The sequence below is a fragment of the Megalobrama amblycephala genome, linkage group LG3 (assembly GCF_018812025.1).
Source record: "Megalobrama amblycephala isolate DHTTF-2021 linkage group LG3, ASM1881202v1, whole genome shotgun sequence".
NCBI lineage: Eukaryota > Metazoa > Chordata > Actinopteri > Cypriniformes > Xenocyprididae > Megalobrama > Megalobrama amblycephala.
In genome coordinates, this window is record NC_063046.1 from 29,460,503 (window position 1) to 29,479,209 (window position 18,707).

Genomic DNA, 18,707 nt, shown 5'->3' on the forward strand with positions numbered 1-18,707 from the left:
GAGTCATTTTCCCATGACCCTGATGTCCTGATTGCTTCAGAACTTCAGACTACAGCTGTTAACAAGGAAACTCACAATAACTGCTTCTCTCTCATTAACCATTTTACAATCCCTGAGTTCTGCTTCCCTTAAGAAAAGACTTGGTCTTTTACATGGGGGAAAAAGCTTAACATTAACTCATGTCATTGCTGGACCTGCCATGATATTACAGTCTGGTGGCCAGACTAACAAAACAAACCTTAAATACAAAAAAGCTGATATAGATCATCACTAAATGAGCACAAAGCTCCAGTAGTCTGAGGGTATAAAATCTTACACTACCATTCAAAAGATTGGGGTCAATATGATTTTTTTTAAATTTATTTTTTAAAGAAATTAATCCTTTTATTTAGCATAGATGCATTAAATTGACGTTACAAAAAAAATGACTTTTTACAGTTTTTTTTTTTTATCAAATAAATGCAGCCTTGGTAAGCATAAAAGACTTTTCAAAAACATTAAAAAACCTTACTGACCACAAACTTTTGAACAAACGTAGAGCACAACCAACAAACACTCAGATCTGAATGTGTAAAGCATAATTCTGACACAACTGTCTGGTTCAGATAGACATGAAATGAGTGCAGGAATGTTACCCTTTGTAGGCGACACAGTGGATCTCTTATAAGGCGTTGGGGAGGTGAGAAAAAACTCTGAAGCCTTTTCAGAGTTTCTAAAGGTCATAGCTGAATGTTATTGATGAGAAGTAGAGATTCAAGCAAATGAAGCTCTGTGTTATTGACATGATATTCCATGAGGGATAGTATCTATGCACATATGTGTGCTATAGTGTTGTAGCCACATTCATTAGGTTTTTGGTGATTTCTAGCATGTGAACAATCATACCGAATGCTGGAGCTGGACTGTGAGATAATCTAATCAAGTATGACCAAAGAAAAAAACTCTGCAGTGTCTGAGCTGAGGTCGACTCTCCTGTGTTCTACTCTGACAGGGCAAACATTCTGTAACTACAAGGCTCCAAACTTTCAAGTACACTACCGTTCAAAAGTTTGGGATTGGTAAGAGTTTTTAAAGGGATAGTTCACCCAAAAATTAAAATTTGATGTTTATCTGCTTACCCCCAGGGCATCCAAGATGTAGGTGACTTTGTTTCTTCAGTAGAACACAAATGATGATTTTTAACTCCAACCGTTGCGGTCTGTCAGTCGTATAATGCATGTCAGTGGGAACTTCGTCTATAAGAGTAAAAAAAAACATGCATAGACAAATCCAAATTAAACCCTGCGGCTCGTGACGACACATTGATGTCCTAAGACACGAAACAATCAGTTTGTGCGAGAAACCACTATGTCCAACTGCCCCACACATCCTGTTAATGAGGTCAAAAAACACGTTCTAATGACGGAAGTGATCTCTCGCGCTTTGCTTCAATGAGTGTGAGACATCACTTCCATTGTCGGGGCGCGTTTAGACCTCACACACCGGATGTGGAGGGCAGTTGGACATAGTGGTGTTTTAGAGGTAAAAAATTATATAAATAATGTTCGGTTTCTCACACAAACCGATCGTTTCGTGTCTTAGGACATCAATGTGCCGTCACGAGCCGCAGGACTTTATTTGGATGTCTATGCATGTTTTTTTTTACTCTTATGGACGAAGTTCCCACTGACACGCATTATATGACTGACAGACGGCTGCAGTTAAAAATCATCATTTGTGTTCTACTGAAGAAACAAAGTCACCTACATCTCGGATGCCCTGGGGGTAAGCAGATAAACATCAAATTTTCATTTTTGGGTAAACTATCCCTTTAACATATTTTAACACATCATTACTCTTCAGTGTCACATGATCCTTCAAAAATCACTCTAATATGCTGATTTGCTGCTCAAGAAACATTTCTTATTATCAATGTTGAAAACAATTATGCTGCTTTTTTCTTCTTCATTCAATTCTAGAACAGCATTCATTTGAAATGGACATTTTTTGAAACAATGTAAAAGTCTTTATTGTAACTTTTGATCAATGCAATGCATCCTTGCTAAATAAAATATCCATTTCTTAAAAAAACAAAAAACAATTTGACCCCAAACTTTTGAATGGTACTGTATGTTTACATGCACTTCAATTTCAGTCTAACTAAAGCAATAATTTGTCTTTTTAAAATGTCATGTAACGCTTTAGCCTGACTGAAATAGAACCAGTGTGGTTTTTGCAAAGTCGGACAAACAGACCCAGGCGTGACTGGAGTTCGGCTTCGCCCAACATGTATACATGTTATTCAGACTACAATTGGCCTTGGCATTGTGACATTCTCCAAAAGACTGAGGTGACGCTCAACATTTATTTAATCCTTCAAATATTTGCATTTTGCCATATATTCAGTCAGATGAAGACTGTAGCTCGTCTTTGCAAAAAGCTTGATAATAGCTGTGCATGTAAACATACTTTATGACTCTAAATGGAAGTCTGTTGGTTGAACCTGGTAAGGCTCACTGTGTTGGCACAAAATCAGAATGGGGGGAGGGGGGTGGATAAAGGCTTCTCAGTGCACTAACAGAATCTCATCATCCTCTTCCTCACTAGTTGTGAGTCTGCAAAGCCTGACACAATCACCGGGAACATCTTCCGTTCCTGATGATTTCCTGGAGTGTCCGTGAGCATCTGTGAGCGAGTCTGTGTGTGGTTTTCTGAATGTAGGAAAGCTCCTCTGCTCCTCAGACTGACTGCTGGAGGACATCGGTGACTCTGGGGAAGAAAGCGGTGAGATGCCCACAGAGGTGTAGCGTAGGAGAGAGACTCCTCTGAGCTCTGCAGCCAGTTCCTGCACCAGCCGTCTGGAGGATCTCGAACGGCTCGTGCTACGTTTGGGGCTATCGGGAGTTCCAGGAGGGCTATCGGCATCTTTATGTTTTGGGGAAATGCCCTGTTTGGGTCTAGCTCTCATCCCCTCTGAACTTCTGTCATCTTCATCATCTTCGTCCTCCAGGGTGTCAGAGGTGGAGCGGGGCGAGCCGGGTGAGGGCAGAGAGAGAGGAGAAGCCGGAGACTCTCTGTCAGGTAGGCAGAGGGCCTCAGTGTGAGCCTGCAGCGCCAATCCCAGCGCCACCGTCGAACAGGGTGACGGAGTCTGTCCCACGCTCTCTCGCGACTCCTCGCCGCCATCGTCCGCTGTGTTGTAGCTGTGGAGGCTCAGATCGGAGTGCGTGTTTGTGTGTGTGGGACCCGGACCCGGAGGCGTGAGGAGTGGAATCTGACCCCGTAACCGAGAGCCACGATGGAACAAGCGATTCCACAGACGACCAAGTCGCCTCCGTGACGAGGAACGACGAGAGGAGTGACGGCGAATCTGCCTCCGCATAGCCGAACGGAGATTCTGCAGAACAGATGCCTGAGAGAGACAGAAAACTCTACAGTTGTCATGGAGACAGCATTTGCCTTTTTAATCACATGATGAAAACTTGTGTGCTTTAAGTAAGAAATAATTGACAACAGGCCATTGAATGATTGAAAAATAAGCCTCATCCGAGGTGGTAATTCACCTTAGATGTGCATTATTTTTCAATAATTCAACTTACCACAGTTAGCACATTCAAGACATTGTTCATATGTTTTATTTCAAGACATTTGTTTTTGTTCTTAAATGCTCTTGTGTGTGTAGAACTCATTTCTTATGCATCTCATATTAAGCCCCTGTTGCTAATTTGTAGCATTAAAATATGTAGTCCATTAATAAATGGCATACCGTTTTTCAGGAGAAAGAATCAGATAATAGATAATAAAAAGTAATTTAGTGGGGAAAAAAATGGAAATTGTTTGTCATTTTTATCATATTTGTTTGCTTAGTGTCTTTGTGGGAATCTTAACTGAACTGGCACAACCCACAGGAAGTTGAACGGGAATTTGATTTTGAATTAAAGGAAGTAGAATTTACTGAATTACAATTCAGACAAACGGGTAAAATCTGAGAAATGAAGCATTTTTTTCATTTTAGGTCTAAAAATGTATTCAATATAAAGAGGAAATAAAGAAATAAATAAAATACAAATATCTAAATGGTAACATATATCTGTGTTTTGAAACACATCAATATGCAAACTTTGCAAACATTATTTTAACTTTGTTCTGCTTTTCTAGTTAAAAATTACACGTATTGCAGTTGTTTGAATTTCTTTTAATTTGAGTTCATTTAAACTGTACTTCCTTAAACTCAAATTTGAATAGCAATCTTGTATATTACCTCAATTGAAATTCAATGTCATATTGACACACCTGCGTGGGGTTGTAGACTGGAAAGTCATCCACTGGGGGTATGAGACCTTGAGCTATTAGTTGACCATAGGAGGGTGGAGCCTCCCTCTGAACAAACTCCGCCTCTAGTCGGGTCATCTGGGTTTCAAAAGCTCTAATGAGAAATAGGAACATATAAAGATCTCTTTTATAAATATGCTGATTGTTGCCATTTAAAAATGTAAGAAAAAACTGCACACATGCAGGCAGGGTCTCTCTTGAGAATCTCCAGGAGCTGTTAACCAGCAGACCAGAGGTACTTTGACAGTTTGATGAAGTGCAGGTATTTTGGGTGCTGCTGTGTCTTTACAAGGCTAACTGGAGAAAAACTGTGTGCATCACCCCCCAGAGCAACATATGGGCCGTTACTGGAGATCCAATTATGTTTAAAGCGAAACAAGAGAGTCATCCTTCACTTCAGGTTGGGATAAACTTGTGCTTTTCTAGCTTTCAGCAATAGGTTTCAAGATTAAAGCACTTAGTCATTTCTGTTTCCTACTGACTAGGTGTGTGTCAGTATCAGTATAGTTCTTCTATTTAATGCCATGTTGGCATCTGTGGCTATCTTCGTGGCAAAAACTGAATTACAAAAATAGAAGACTTCCACATATACAATAAAAATAAATACCAAGCAAACTATATAAGATTTTTAACATTAACATATCGTTAGCCTCATAGCATAATTGCCCAGATCATATTTCAAAAGCAGATATCACAATCAGGAATTTACTATATGTGTGTCTAAGTAGGAGACAAAATGAATTGGACTACAGTGTGAATCGATTTAGCACAAAATAAGGAACATTATCAATTAAAAAAGAAAGGATAAACATTGACACACTGCAAAAAGTAATAAAAATGTTCTTAACATTTTTACACTTTTGGAACTTTTTTCCAATGTTTTTAAACATCAGTAGAAAAAGACAAAAGAGAAAAAAGATTTTTAAAAAATTTTATATAAATATACTTCTATTTAAAAGTTTGAGGTCATTTTGAGGTCACAAAAAAGTAATAATTCTAAATATTAATACTTTTATTCAGCAAGGATGCCTTATACTGATCAAAAGTGACAAAGACATTTACACTGTTACAAAAGTATTTTATTTAAAATAAATGCTGTTCTTTTGAACTTTCTATTCATCAAAGAATGTTGAAAATATGTATTACCATTTCCACAAAAATATTAAGCAGCACAACTGTTTTCAAGATTGATAACTGAAGACTGGAGTAATGATGCTGAAAATTCAGCTTTGCCAACACACACTTTGCCAGTACATTTTAAAGTACATTAAAATAGAAAACACTTATTATAAATTGTCATATTTCACAATATTACTGTTTTTACTGTATTTTGATCAAACAAATGCACTTGTAAGTTCTTTCAAAAACATAAATTTAAATATTTAAGCAAACATTTAGTGAGAAAAAAAAGTTACTAATGGGTCAATAAAAATAAAAAGTATTATCTTACACAGTTTTTGATTATCAAATAGATCTTGTTTTATAAAGACAAAAATACAGATAAAATAAACAATAAAGATTTTAAATAATAAAAAAAAGCCATATACCTTGGAAAAAATAAAAAAGACAGGAAGAGGATAGAAATGACCTCACCTGTACTCTCTTGTCCTGAGCGAATAGAGTTTAAATGCACAACCCAGTGCGATGACCAGCAGCAGGCCGCAGACCAAGCTGCCAATCAGAGCCGCTGTGATCACCTTCCTGGGCACAGAGGCCAGACAGTCTCTTTCATCACTGCCATCGAGACAGTCCTCTTGCCCATCGCACCGCCACGTCTCAAAGATGCACAGGTTGGTTCCGCAGTGGAAGTTTCCAGGCTGGCAGACAAAGCAGTTTTTCTCATCCGAGCCGTCGGGGCATTTCTTCTGGTTGTTACACCTCTCAGAAGCTGAGTAACATGCCCCGCTGCCACCCTCACAGGGATACTCTCCTGGCTGGCACAGCGGGCATTCCTCCTCATCTCGCCCCCCAGGACAATGCCAGTAACCATCACAGCGCTGCAGCTCAGAGTAACAGCCCTCGTCTGTGCCACATGGATGCTCACCTGGAAAGCAGTACCCCTTAACCTGCAGAGAGAGGGGTCGAGGTTAAACACCTTTAGTGTAACCGTGTCTCCATCCTAATCATAAACTGTAGTAGTGAGTTCAAATTACTTCACAGTTTTGCATATGGATATCTATAATAAAGCTGCACTGTGGAATGTTGGTCTCTCTATCGCCATCTGTGGTTGAAACATGAAACTGCAGCTTACTTGTGGAGTTTATTTTATCAGTTGTGTTTCTGCAAAACAAGAGCTAATAAACCACTAAAATTTCCAGTCAAATTTCACTCCACCACTTAAAATAAATAACTTTTTTTTATACACTACCGTTCAAAAGTCTGGGGTTCATATAATTTTTTTATGTTTTTGAAAGAAGTCTCTTATGCTCACCAAGGCTGCATTCATTTGATCAAAACATTAATATTGTTAAATATTACAATTTAAAATAACTGTTATAATATGTTTTAAAATGCGATTAATTCCTGTTATTGTTTTCAGCATCATTACTCTAGTCTTTAATGTCACATGATCCCTCAGAAATCATTCTAATATGCTGATTTGCTGCTGACAAACTATTGCAAATGTTTGTCTTGACATTTTTCAATCTATTTTGAAATCGAAATCTTTTGTAACACTGACAATGTCTTTACTGTCACTTTAAATCGATGTAATGCATCCTTGCTGAATAAAAGTACTGACTTCTTTAGAAGAAAATTAACCCAAACTTGTTACTAAGATCGTTAAACAAACACTAAACGGTCCCACTATATATTAAGTGGCCTTAACAGTGTACTTATTGAGTTCATATTGAATTGCAAAACACTTTTGCTGCTATTGAGGTGGATACTGGTAAGGTTAGGGAAAGCTTTGGTGGTATGGGTAGGTTTAAGGGTAGGGGTAAGGGTTAAGGGATGGGTCAATAGTGTAATTATAAATGTAATCACAGAAATTAATTACAGATGTAATTACATGCAGGTGTTTTTAAAATATAAGTACAATGTAAAAACATGCATGTACACAATAAGTGCATTGTATCAAATGATTAATTGAAATGTAAGTACATAGTAGTTAAGGCCACTTAATATAAAGTGGGACCCACTAAACATCATACAAAGAATTGTTCCCATTAATTTGACAAACTTGGGCAATTCTAGTAATTAATATCATCCTCAAAAGCACTTCTATCAAACACTGTAAAAACGACTTTGATTCTAGGCGGAGTGATTAAAAAAAACATTTGTGTACCCTTACAACCAGAAGTTGCATACAGCCAAACAATAAGATTAGTATTTTCTAGTATTGTGAATTTGTGTGCAGACAGTGAATGGACTGTGAGGCTAAGACAATACAGACGCATGACAATACAGATGCATGCAATCACATAAAGACCAGACAGTTCTACACTGTACTGATGCAAAGTATTTTAACACAACAGGCAATATCAATGAAAAATGGAGAGCATCATTTATCATACAAATGGTCATTAGCATAACCGAGAATAAGAGACCTGGTAAGTGGCATTGAATCCGTGTCCAGGGCTGTGTGGTTTAGCGTGGTAGAAGATGCTCATCTGTCCCTGGGAAGACTCCAGCAGGGCTCGTCTGTGGTTATTATGGTGGGAGAGACTCTGCAGAAGACGTTCTGCACGCTCTCCCAATCCATCGTAAACGCGCACAGAGTCTCCCACACCCAGCTGCAGGTCCACCTGCAGCACCAGCGGCTTTGGGTCCTAAAGCAAAAACAGCCCAGAGTATCACCGTAAGTGATTTAATCATTCTTGCAAATTTTGGACAAGCAAAAAATGTAACTGGGAGATTTTTTCTTATAAACATTTTTTGGAATCAGCAGTTGAAATCGTTTTGGAAAATTCTGATATTAGAATAGAACTACATGTTGTTTTGACTGTATGACTGAGGCTCTTCTTATCATACTTGTGTGTCCAGGAACCACATGCAGTGAAGATCTGTGCCGCTGCTTCTATTTGGACGGAAAAAATCAGGTGAAGCAAATGTCCCGTAGAAGTTGACTAAGCGTTTTCCACAGGACGTGTCGGGGCAGTGGGCCTCGTCAGATCCGTCAGGGCAGTCCCTGGCTCCGTTACAGCGTAGAGACACCGGAAGACAGCGGGTAGATTGGATATCAGAGCACTGCAAGGTGCCTGGCGGACACAGACTCACCCGGGCGGGTGTGGGTGGGGCGGCACAGATCCTTTCATCTGTATTGTCGCCGCACTCATCCAATCCATTACAGCGCCAGGAACGTGGAACGCACTTACCGTTTCCACATAAATATTCATCGTTCTCACAACTACTTTGACCCAGTCGACCTAATGAGAAAAAAACAGACAGAGAGGAGAAGAGAACTGAATCTTTTGCACACGTAAACACTGACACTGTTGAAATAAGCCAATCAAATCTACCCACTCTGCAGATGGTGGATGCCTGGTGACAGCTTAACAAACACAGCCGTTCAGTATTATTGATTGAACTGCACCTCTAAGGAAAATGCACAAACACAGCATTTCACCCCTCACACACACACACACACACGCACGCACGCACCCACGCACGCACGCACGCACGCACGCACGCACACACACACACACACACACACACACACACACACACACTCAATGACAAGCACACATGCCCTGTGGAGTTGAGTAACAACAGCCCATTATCTCCTTCATCTTCATTAGCTACATATTAGATCAAACTAAATAATAAACAGTGGAGATCTGTCTAAAACACACTGACAGTAGTACTATCCAAATATGCACATCAATTGTAACAAGTGCTGCAAAGCATTAGTGTTTCATCATGGCTCTATGGCTATACACTATTGATCTTCTACGCCTGCATTTGCCTGGTCAATCTGTGTTTACAGTAAATCTATATGCCACGGCAAGTCATTGTGATTTAGCTGCTTTCTAATGTAGGAACACAACTAAATCTGATGAAATATTTCAAAACCAAAAGAAAAAGCATAAAGTATTATACAAATACGCCAAATTATTTTATATTAAACCCTAGAACACATGGCATCACCACTTCTTCTCAACACTGTTTGAAGGCTTAAAGTAATAGTTCACCCAAAAATTAAACATTTGCAACACTGTTCAAAGGTTTATTGGTCAGTAAGATTTTCTGTTTGTTTGTTTAATCAATACTTTTCTTTTTTTAAGGAAGGATGCATTAAAACAGTAAAGACATGCATAATGTTACATTACAAATTTTCTTACTTTAGATTACATTTACATAACTTTACAATACACAGGGTTCCCACACCTTGGTTAACTTCAAATTCAAGGACCTTTCAAGGACTTTCCAGGTCCAATACCCTCAATTTCAAGTACTTAATGTGGGTTACATCGTGTTGCCTTGTAAGATACATTGTTACAGTTTACATGTGTCAAACACAACTATGCAAAAAAGCATTTTTTTTGCATTTATTTTTGGCCATATGACAGAGAACTTATATTTTATTTGTCATATTTCTGTTTTGGAATAGATAGAATTTTCGGCACATCCTATACTGTATTCTAAAATTATGTGATATTAACTTTTGCACAGATTTTATTGAAAAGAGCTTAGGCTCATGTCAATTGTCAAGAGACGCAATAACCAATGAGAAATTTGTGTGCACTGGCAGTAGTGAAAATGATAGAAAATAACATTGCATAACTACTTTGGAACATAATGAGAAGGTAAATGATGACATTTTTGAGTGAATTATTCCTTGAATGGGTTCTAATGGAACATATGCACACTCTAAGCTCACTCACCTCGTATATAAGACAGTCTGAAGCCCTGTGCCTGTCCGGAGCTGTTGGCCTGAGAGTGGAAGTAGACCCAGACTCGTCCTCTGGAGGAGATGAAGGGAGGAGGAAGAACTGAGCCACAGAACCGATAGTCAGCTTTCCATGTGGGGCCGAGCAACAGCCAGTCCCCCCTGCAGTCCGCCGTGTCCTCCACATCAAAGCTGTGAAAACTGGACACAGTAAACACATGGTGCTTAATGCATGCAATGGAATCTCTACTGCTTCATCAGCACTTCCACTGTACAATAATGTACAAGAAAACTTCCAGAACAATATCACAATAAATGAGTTGATAAAAAGAAGATTTACAGAAAATGTCAAATTAACATTCTAAAAATACAACACAACTTTTACACTATACATGCATAGCAGAGCTCTGTTTTTTTTTTTTGGTTTAAATGGGTCATTTGAGTTTCTTACATTTCTCTAATAAAGATTCTTTCAACATGCTTACTTGAATTATTTTTTATATAGTAGTTCCTGTGATTGCCATTGTGATGACTCCTTAAATTACACACTCATATTCATTTTTCACATAACAGAAATGACCCTAATAATATTTCAGAGATACCAAAGAGTGAGGGATCATAAGCAAGAGAGAGAGAATATGTGCAGTGGAACTATTATCACATTAGACAGAGTACAGAAGTGCTATCAAAGTGCGCACACACACACACACACACACACACAAACACACACACACACACACACACACACACACACACACACACACACACACACACACACACACACACACAAAAGAGTGAGAGATAAAATCCAGCACCATTTCAGAAAAATGGGCCTTTTGCAGTCAATAACTTGACAATGGTACACATCTATTGGCCTCTTCTCTTTCTTATCTCTTTCTCCTGCATTCTCTCTCCAAATCCTGCTGCGTAAAGCCTCTTCAACTGTTTGTTTTACAACAATCTGAAGATGTTTCATGACCATTTGAGTGACAAAACATGTCAGACGAAAACATGCTCAGGTGTTATTGAATAGATTTTAGCATAACACATAAACTGCAAACCAGTAATACAATAAGTCTGCAGAAGAGTAATTAAGTTTCATCTTTTTTAATTTATATGGTATACATTATTGAACAGCACTATCACTGAAATCAAATCTCACAATGAAGCCCGGTCTGATGTTCTGTTGTCCCAGTCTGCACAGTCATTATACTACAGACATTCAAATTTCCTCTGGCTGTCAATCAAATGCACATGTACATACACATTATCCAAAGCTTCTGAATATTTCAGACAGGACTCAACAATAAGGATGACCTGATGGCCTGGGGCCAGTGCCAGAGAGTTTTGGGCCATCTGACAGAACCATCACTTATATTTGTATATATCATCTTCTTATATTTGGTGATAATAAAGTGTTTTTATGCCCTACAAACTTAAATGTTTAGTTTTCTGTGATATATTAAACATTGTTGTGAAAACTTCTTATTATATGCTCAAACTGTCTGTCTGGCTGACACAGATGAGGCTTTGTCAAAACTGCAAAAGATTTGTGATAGACTCAGAATGAAATAGTTGAAATTTCTAAACAAAATCGCTGAATACCATCAGTTTCCTTTCCAGCAATAATTTAATTTAAATTAAAACCCTAATAAATTATTAGTTACTTTAAAAAACAATAATAATATTTTGCTTTCTAATGTATAATTTTATTACCCTGGGACTAGAGAAAATAGCAGTCAAAAGTCAACAGGATCAGTGAAGAAATCATTAATTTTAATTCTCCATCTCATTTTAGTTCTAGATGAGTGGGTTCAAATTTCCATATGCCACTCTGTCTGAGGCAATTTGAGAAATCTGTTTGATTGAGTTTAGCATAAATACCTCTACTGCAGCTTTTACACACTGAGTAATTAGCCAGTATGGATTAAAAAAATTTGAAATTCTCTTTATCAGAACTACACTGCGTTCCAAATTATTATGCAATTGACATATCAGTAAGATTTCAGTACAATAAACATTCAGATTTTAGTTTTTCTAAGAAAATGTTTGTTTGTTTATTTATCCATGTCTTTTTAGATAACTGGTATCAATCTCAGACAAAATAATTTGCCAGATCTATGGAAACACTACTTAGAGGTTGTTCCACATTAATAAGCAAGTCACAGTTCTCATGCAATATGGAGAGGAAGAAAGATCTTTCTGAAGATGAAAAGCATGAAATGGTCCAATGTTGTGCACTAGGCATGAAAAAAACGAATATTGTGTGAAACTGAATGGAGATTATCGAATTATCTTAGGATTTGTGAGTGATTTAGAGCACAGCAGAACTCGGTCATATAAAGGCTTATTAATGAAAGTTCCTGTCAAAAAAATGTATTGTATTAAAAGGGAAGCTATAAAAAAGCCAGTGTTGAGCAGCAAACAGGTATTTGAAGCTGCTGGTGTCTCTGGAGTCTTGAGAACCTCACCATGCAGGCTGGCAGTTGTGTGTAAAGATGCATTTGAGACAGCACTAACCAAACCTCACAAAGAGAAACATTTACAGTGGGTGTAGAAATACATTTTCAAACAGTTTTATTGCTCTGGTGTTTTTTTTGCAGCATGGGATAGTGCATAGTGCATTGTACAACAGTGCATTGTACAATGCACTATCCTCCTTTTTATACCATAGTTGAAAATGGCCAGTTATGAACTCCACATATCTTGCAAAAGTCATTTTAATACCCTCCATCTCACTTCCCATTATTCCAGCCCAAAACATCACCCACCAGCTCCCTGCTGACGTCGCAGTCTTGTTGGAACGTGGTGGCCATTCACCAACCATCAAGAAATCCATCCATTTAGACCATCCATTGTAGTACAGCATTAGTCAGTGAATAAAGCTATTTAAAAATGAGTCTTCATTTATTTCTACACCCACTGTAAATGTTTCTCTTTGTGAGGTTTGGTTAGTGGTGTCTAAAATGCATCTTTACGCACAACTGCCAGCCTGCATGGTGAGGTTCTCAAGACTCCAGAGACACCAGCAGCTTCAAATACCTGTTTGCTGCTCAACACTGGCTTTTTTATAGCTGCCCTTTTAATACAATTAAATTTTTTGACAGGAACTTTCCTCAATAAGCCTTTATATGACCGAGATCTGCTGTGCTCTAAATCACTCACAAATCTTATGATAATTCGATAATCTCCATTCAGTTTCACACAATATTAGTTGTTTTCATGCCTTTTGCACAACATTGCATCATTTCATGCTTTTCATCTTCAGAAAGATCTTTCTTCCTCCTCATATGGCATGAGAACTGTGACTTGCTTAATAATGTGGAACAACCTCTAAGTAGGGTTTCCATAGATCTAGCAAATTATTTTGTCTGAGATTGATACCAGTTATCTAAAAAGACATGGATAAATAAACAAACAAACATTTTCTTAGAAAAACTAAAATCTGAATGTTTATTGAACAGAAATCTTACTGATTTGTCTCTTGCATAATAATTTGGAACGCAGTGTATTATCATTTTCCACCTTTCCTCTAAGAACAGATCTCTGAAGAGAATCAGGAGATGACGTCATGCTTTTAGACAAAATCATTACATTAAAGCAGAGACAAAGCTCGCAAACACACACACACAGCAGCGGTATGAGAGGCAAGAAATAGTACATTATAAAATCCCTGCAGTCAGCTCTAGTCATACAGCAGTCTAAGCGTTCTCATACGAAAGAATGCACAGACCGATATACATGCGCACTTGCAAACAGGCTCATAAACATTGAAATGCACAAAACAGTTAATAATTTTTTTTTTTTTTCAAAAAAAAAAAAAAAAAAAACTCTTACATTGGTTTTTGGTCTGGAAATATCATACATTCATACAACTGACTAGTAAAAGCCTTTGGAGACCATAACAACAGCATTTCTTCCTTGCACAGAGGAGAAATAACATTATCTCCTATATCAAGATCCCATGAACCGGACAGCTGCTGTAGAGGCATTATAATCTTGTAATGTATGTTAATAGAAATAAATAAGACACTCCTCATATAATCACCACAGTGAGAGACTGCTTGTGTGGGTCTACCTTATTGTGATCACATCTCCACGGCTTCCCTGTATATTCCAGCTGCAATTCACTCCGGCTGGGTAATTGAGGGGCCATGATGGGCTGTAGATCACTCCTCTCCTCTCAGTGTGTAACTCCACCTTACCGCCACAGGCAGCTGATGAACACACACAGAAGACATGGGCATTGTTTGTGTGCGACCACCGCTGTCACACTGTGATTGACATGACATCAACACATCACATCAGCCTTTATGGATTCTTAAATGCAGGGCAAGAATTTGATCTGCTCACTCAAGAAGAATCAGAGAGACACACAATACTCAATTTAGTGTGGAAGCGTGTGAGAGTGTGTGCTAATGATTACGCTTTTGGACGGAAACACAATAAGACAAGAAAGAAATAGTCTGGGAAACAACAGAAATACTGTAGTCCAGGAGGAAATGGAAAGTGCAAGAGAGTAACTGTTCACTGTTTTCTACTCTTCATCGTCATCTTTTTCTCTTTTTATCTATGCTGAATCACTGTAAAGTCTCTTTAAAGAAAAAAAGGACTGTATAGAACTGTCTATTTATATGTGTAAAAAATAAAATCTGTAAACAAAGATGATCTAGGAAGACAATGCTTATAAAAGGTAGTTTCAAGAAAGCTGTGCATCTTCAACTCACCCTTAAAGGGTTAGTTCACCCAAAAATGAAAATTCATTTATTCATTCATTTAAATCATTTATTACTCACCCTTATGCCGTTCCACACCCGTAAGACCTTCGTTAATCTTCGGAACGCAAATTAAGATATTTTAGTTGAAATCCGATGGCTCCGTGAGCCCTGCATAGGGAGCAATGGACACTTCTTCTCTCAAGATCCATAAAGGTACTAAAAACATATTTAAATCGGTTCATGCGAGTACAGTGATTCAATATTAATATTATAAAGCGACGAGACTATTTTTGGTGCGCCAAAAAAAAAAAAAAAAAAAAGACTTCTATAGTGATGGCCGATTTCAAAACACTGCTTCAGGAAGCTTCGGAACATAATGAATCAGCGTGTCGAATCAGCGGTTCGGAGTGCCAAAGTCACGTGATTTCAGCAGTTTGATGGTTTGACACGCGATCCGAATCATGATTCGACACAGAAGAATCATAACGCTCCGAAGCTTCATGAAGCAGTGTTTTGAAATCGGCCATCACTAAATAAGTCGTTATTTTGTTTTTTTGGCGCACCAAAAATATTCTCGCCACTTTATAATATTAATATTGAACCACTGTACTCACATGAACCGATTTAAATATGTTTTTAGTGCCTTTATGGATCTTGAGAGAGGAAATGTCATTGCTGGCTATGGAGGCCTCACTGAGCCATCGGATTTCAACAAAAATATCTTAATTTGCGTTCCGAAGATTAACGAAGGTCTTATGGGTGTGGAACGACATGAGGGTAAGTAATAAATGACATCATTTTCATTTTTGGGTGAACTAACCCTTTAATAAACAGTTGTGATTTTTGGATTTTTAATTTACATATAAACAATTTTAATGTTGTGTACTGTAATAATAATATCTATTTAGAGCTAAACATAACAACAACAGAAAATATTCTCTATAGTATTTCCATGACTTTTTAATCAAAAATAGAAATCACAATTTTAAAATTACCTTATATTTCCTATTTTGGCATGAAGTGAGATCCTTGAATATAAACAGCAGCACGTGTCGCGATTTAACTCTATCATGTCCCCAACACTTATTCATTATCCTGCAGGATAAACGCACATCTCTAACATCGCTAACACCCTGTTCTTTGTGTGAGAGAACAGAAAAGCACAAATAACTTCTGAGTACTTTTAGATATTGAGTCTCACCTCACATTTCATCACCTCACTGACACACTTTTACATCCCCAGATACAAAGACCACACAGACCCTGAACTCAGATCAGTCTTTCCCATATTTCTTATCTGTCTGCTGCTTAAAATGGACTTTTCTGCTGTTTTTCTCCTCGGAATGAAATTCTAGCAAATTACCTCTACACACACACACACACAAAAAAAAAAAACAAAAAAAACAAAAACAAATTGGTGTTATTGAGATATCTGTCACTGTTTTACAGTAAAATAACATCCTCATTGTCCTCATTTACCAGATAGAACATCCTCTAAAATGAAAATGTGTAAATATCAGTTATACACACATTTAGTAGGGGGAACATGCCTGGACATGGAATATCTGTAGTCAAAGAGAAAGGCTTGTATGTGTGTGTGTGGATGAGAATGATAAAGAAAGTGAGAAGAAGGTCCCTTTGTCTGTGTGATACGAAGAGAGCTCTAGGTGTCACTGGTGCTATCAACACATCCCAACCCCCAACCAAACCCTCTTTTGTCACCACCACTTCACTGTATACCACCGCCAATAAAACAGACATTCGTTCTCTCTCAGTGCTTCTGACATGAGAGGATCTGCTTGAGTAAAAGCAGATGTCTCTCTCTTACAAATTCTCTCTGTTCTATCTGATTGTTTGCTGAGCGTTTAGCGGACCTCAACAGATCATATGCTTCTTAAACAAGCCTAGAGTGCTGTCTATGAATAGATTGTGGGTGAGATCATATCCCCAAAACATTGCAGATTGTGAAATAGTTGCTTTGGGTTTAGTTTTGAATGACATCTAGTTGTGGACATAGATTTTATTTTCAAAACTGATGCTCAGAATGCTGAAGAAGTCACTGTGCAGTGCACTAGTCATCAATATGTTATCAGATTATCTGATCATAGTTTTCTGAAAGATTTTCTTCCTATACAACAATCAGGGCCCAAGCTAAAAAGCCAGCTAGTGATGGTTTGTTGGTCTTATGTTCTTCCAGCCTGGGAGATGCTGGTGTTCAGCAGGTTTTGGTGGTCTCTCAGACCGATCTGTTGAAAAGTGTCTCAAACCCTTCTTAAACCAACAAGCAGACCAGACTGGGAGAGCAACAAACCATTTTAGAAGAGTTGAAACTGTTTATTTTTCACTGGTGATTAAGTGGTAGCCAATATGTGGTGTTTTAATTACAACAATGTGTGTAAAAAAAAAAAAATGCGCGTAAACCAAATCATTTGCTATAATTTGCAATAATACAAATTTGTAAAAAAAAAAAAATAAATAATAATAAAAAAATATAATCTGCCAGTCGGTCTTCGAGGAGAGGAGATCAGAGACGATACCGCCGTGTTTATAACTGTCATGGCAACAAGCCAAACGCTGATCCGTCCTGCTCGATCTTCCCTGTATGAATGCTGCAAAACCTGCGCGCGCCGCTTAACCTTTCTTTGTCATCGGTGCCATTCCCATACTTCAACCTATAGTCACCTGTATCAGGTCTGAAGTAAATAATATTTAATATTATTCTGATACGTGGGCTGAAAAAGTGATTAAAGCTTCTGATTTCGAGTAAATATACCGTAAACCTCACTCTTTTGTTCTATTCAATAATATATAACAATTATATATGCAAAAATATCACAATCCCTAAAAAGTCTACTTACCCACACAAACCCAAGCCCAGCGCAGACAAATCCATTTCATAAGGTAAAGCCGAATTCTCTCCATCATCACCATCATCTTCTGGTTATTGCACAGTTCAGGTCATTTCCTCATAATCCAGATATATTCTGCTGCGTATCTCATGTTGGTTTCACGCACACGGTCGATTTAACTTCTTTCTCGAGCATCAAAAGCGACGTGTCTCCCTCTTTTCGAGCGGCTCATTGCGTTGTCTGGAGGGAAAGGCAGAGAGACCTTCAGGGGAGAGACGGGATTGGAGGTTCAGAGGGGAAACAACGCAGGACACACACCGATTCTCAGCTTTTCTTGAGGCGATCACTAAACCTTTGACATTTACTTATTTATCACTATATATTATCTTTTCATTATATATGGACGAGTAATAATATCGTTCACTACTTCTATAGTGGTACTTTGTGCCAAATCGCCAATTATGTAATAAGCCCTGATGCAGGGTGAAGTAATCGCGGCAATGCAGCTCAGAGGACTCCTGTCCATCGCAGACCGCTGGAGCGCATCTCTTGCAAATAAACACCACTGTCTGAGGTCAATATTAAAACACCAAGATAAAATGCAGCTGATCTAAACGCCAATATTGTCAACTGAAATGTCTGTGAATCAGCTGGGGAAACTCGTGTAAGACGTTCTGCTGCAGGCTAATCATGTACACGGATTATTTTTCTTGCCTTGGTTTGTTTTCATGGTTTGTTTGGGGGAGATTTACCAGCTGTAAGGTCTTGGCAGTGAAAGCCTGCACTCTCGTGGACGGAGGGATGCATCGTTGTAAATCATGGCTTGCGCACCATTTTATTATTTACATTCTGAACAATAGCGTATCGTATGAGAGCCATTTTAAATATTTCTGCACAGATTGGTTTCAAAATACAAAACAGTTTGCTCAGTTTTTACAACGTACATACGACTAGAAAGTTTTGCAATACATTTCCAGTCGCATTAGTCCCTTTTAAATT

The 18,707-nt window shown here is 38.1% G+C and overlaps 1 protein-coding gene across 3 annotated transcripts; it reads right to left on the minus strand.

Annotated features, from left to right (window-relative positions):
* Positions 1-2,002: 2,002 nt before the first annotated feature.
* lrp3 (low density lipoprotein receptor-related protein 3) lies at positions 2,003-18,482 on the minus strand. 3 transcript variants are annotated; one of them, XM_048184990.1, is made up of 9 exons: positions 18,461-18,482; positions 17,718-17,948; positions 14,220-14,358; positions 10,137-10,342; positions 8,284-8,678; positions 7,860-8,081; positions 5,905-6,377; positions 4,273-4,405; positions 2,003-3,391 (listed from the first exon to the last, which is right to left on the minus strand). In XM_048184990.1, the coding sequence occupies exons 2-9, from the start codon at positions 17,791-17,793 to the stop codon at positions 2,546-2,548; spliced, it is 2,490 nt and encodes an 829-aa protein (XP_048040947.1). In that variant the 5' UTR covers positions 17,794-17,948; positions 18,461-18,482; the 3' UTR covers positions 2,003-2,545. The 3 variants fall into 3 exon arrangements, with proteins under 3 accessions (XP_048040947.1, XP_048040946.1, XP_048040945.1); XM_048184989.1 differs by lacking the exon at positions 18,461-18,482 and adding an exon at positions 18,027-18,450; XM_048184988.1 differs by lacking the exon at positions 18,461-18,482 and having other exon boundaries at positions 17,718-18,450.
* Positions 18,483-18,707: the final 225 nt, after the last annotated feature.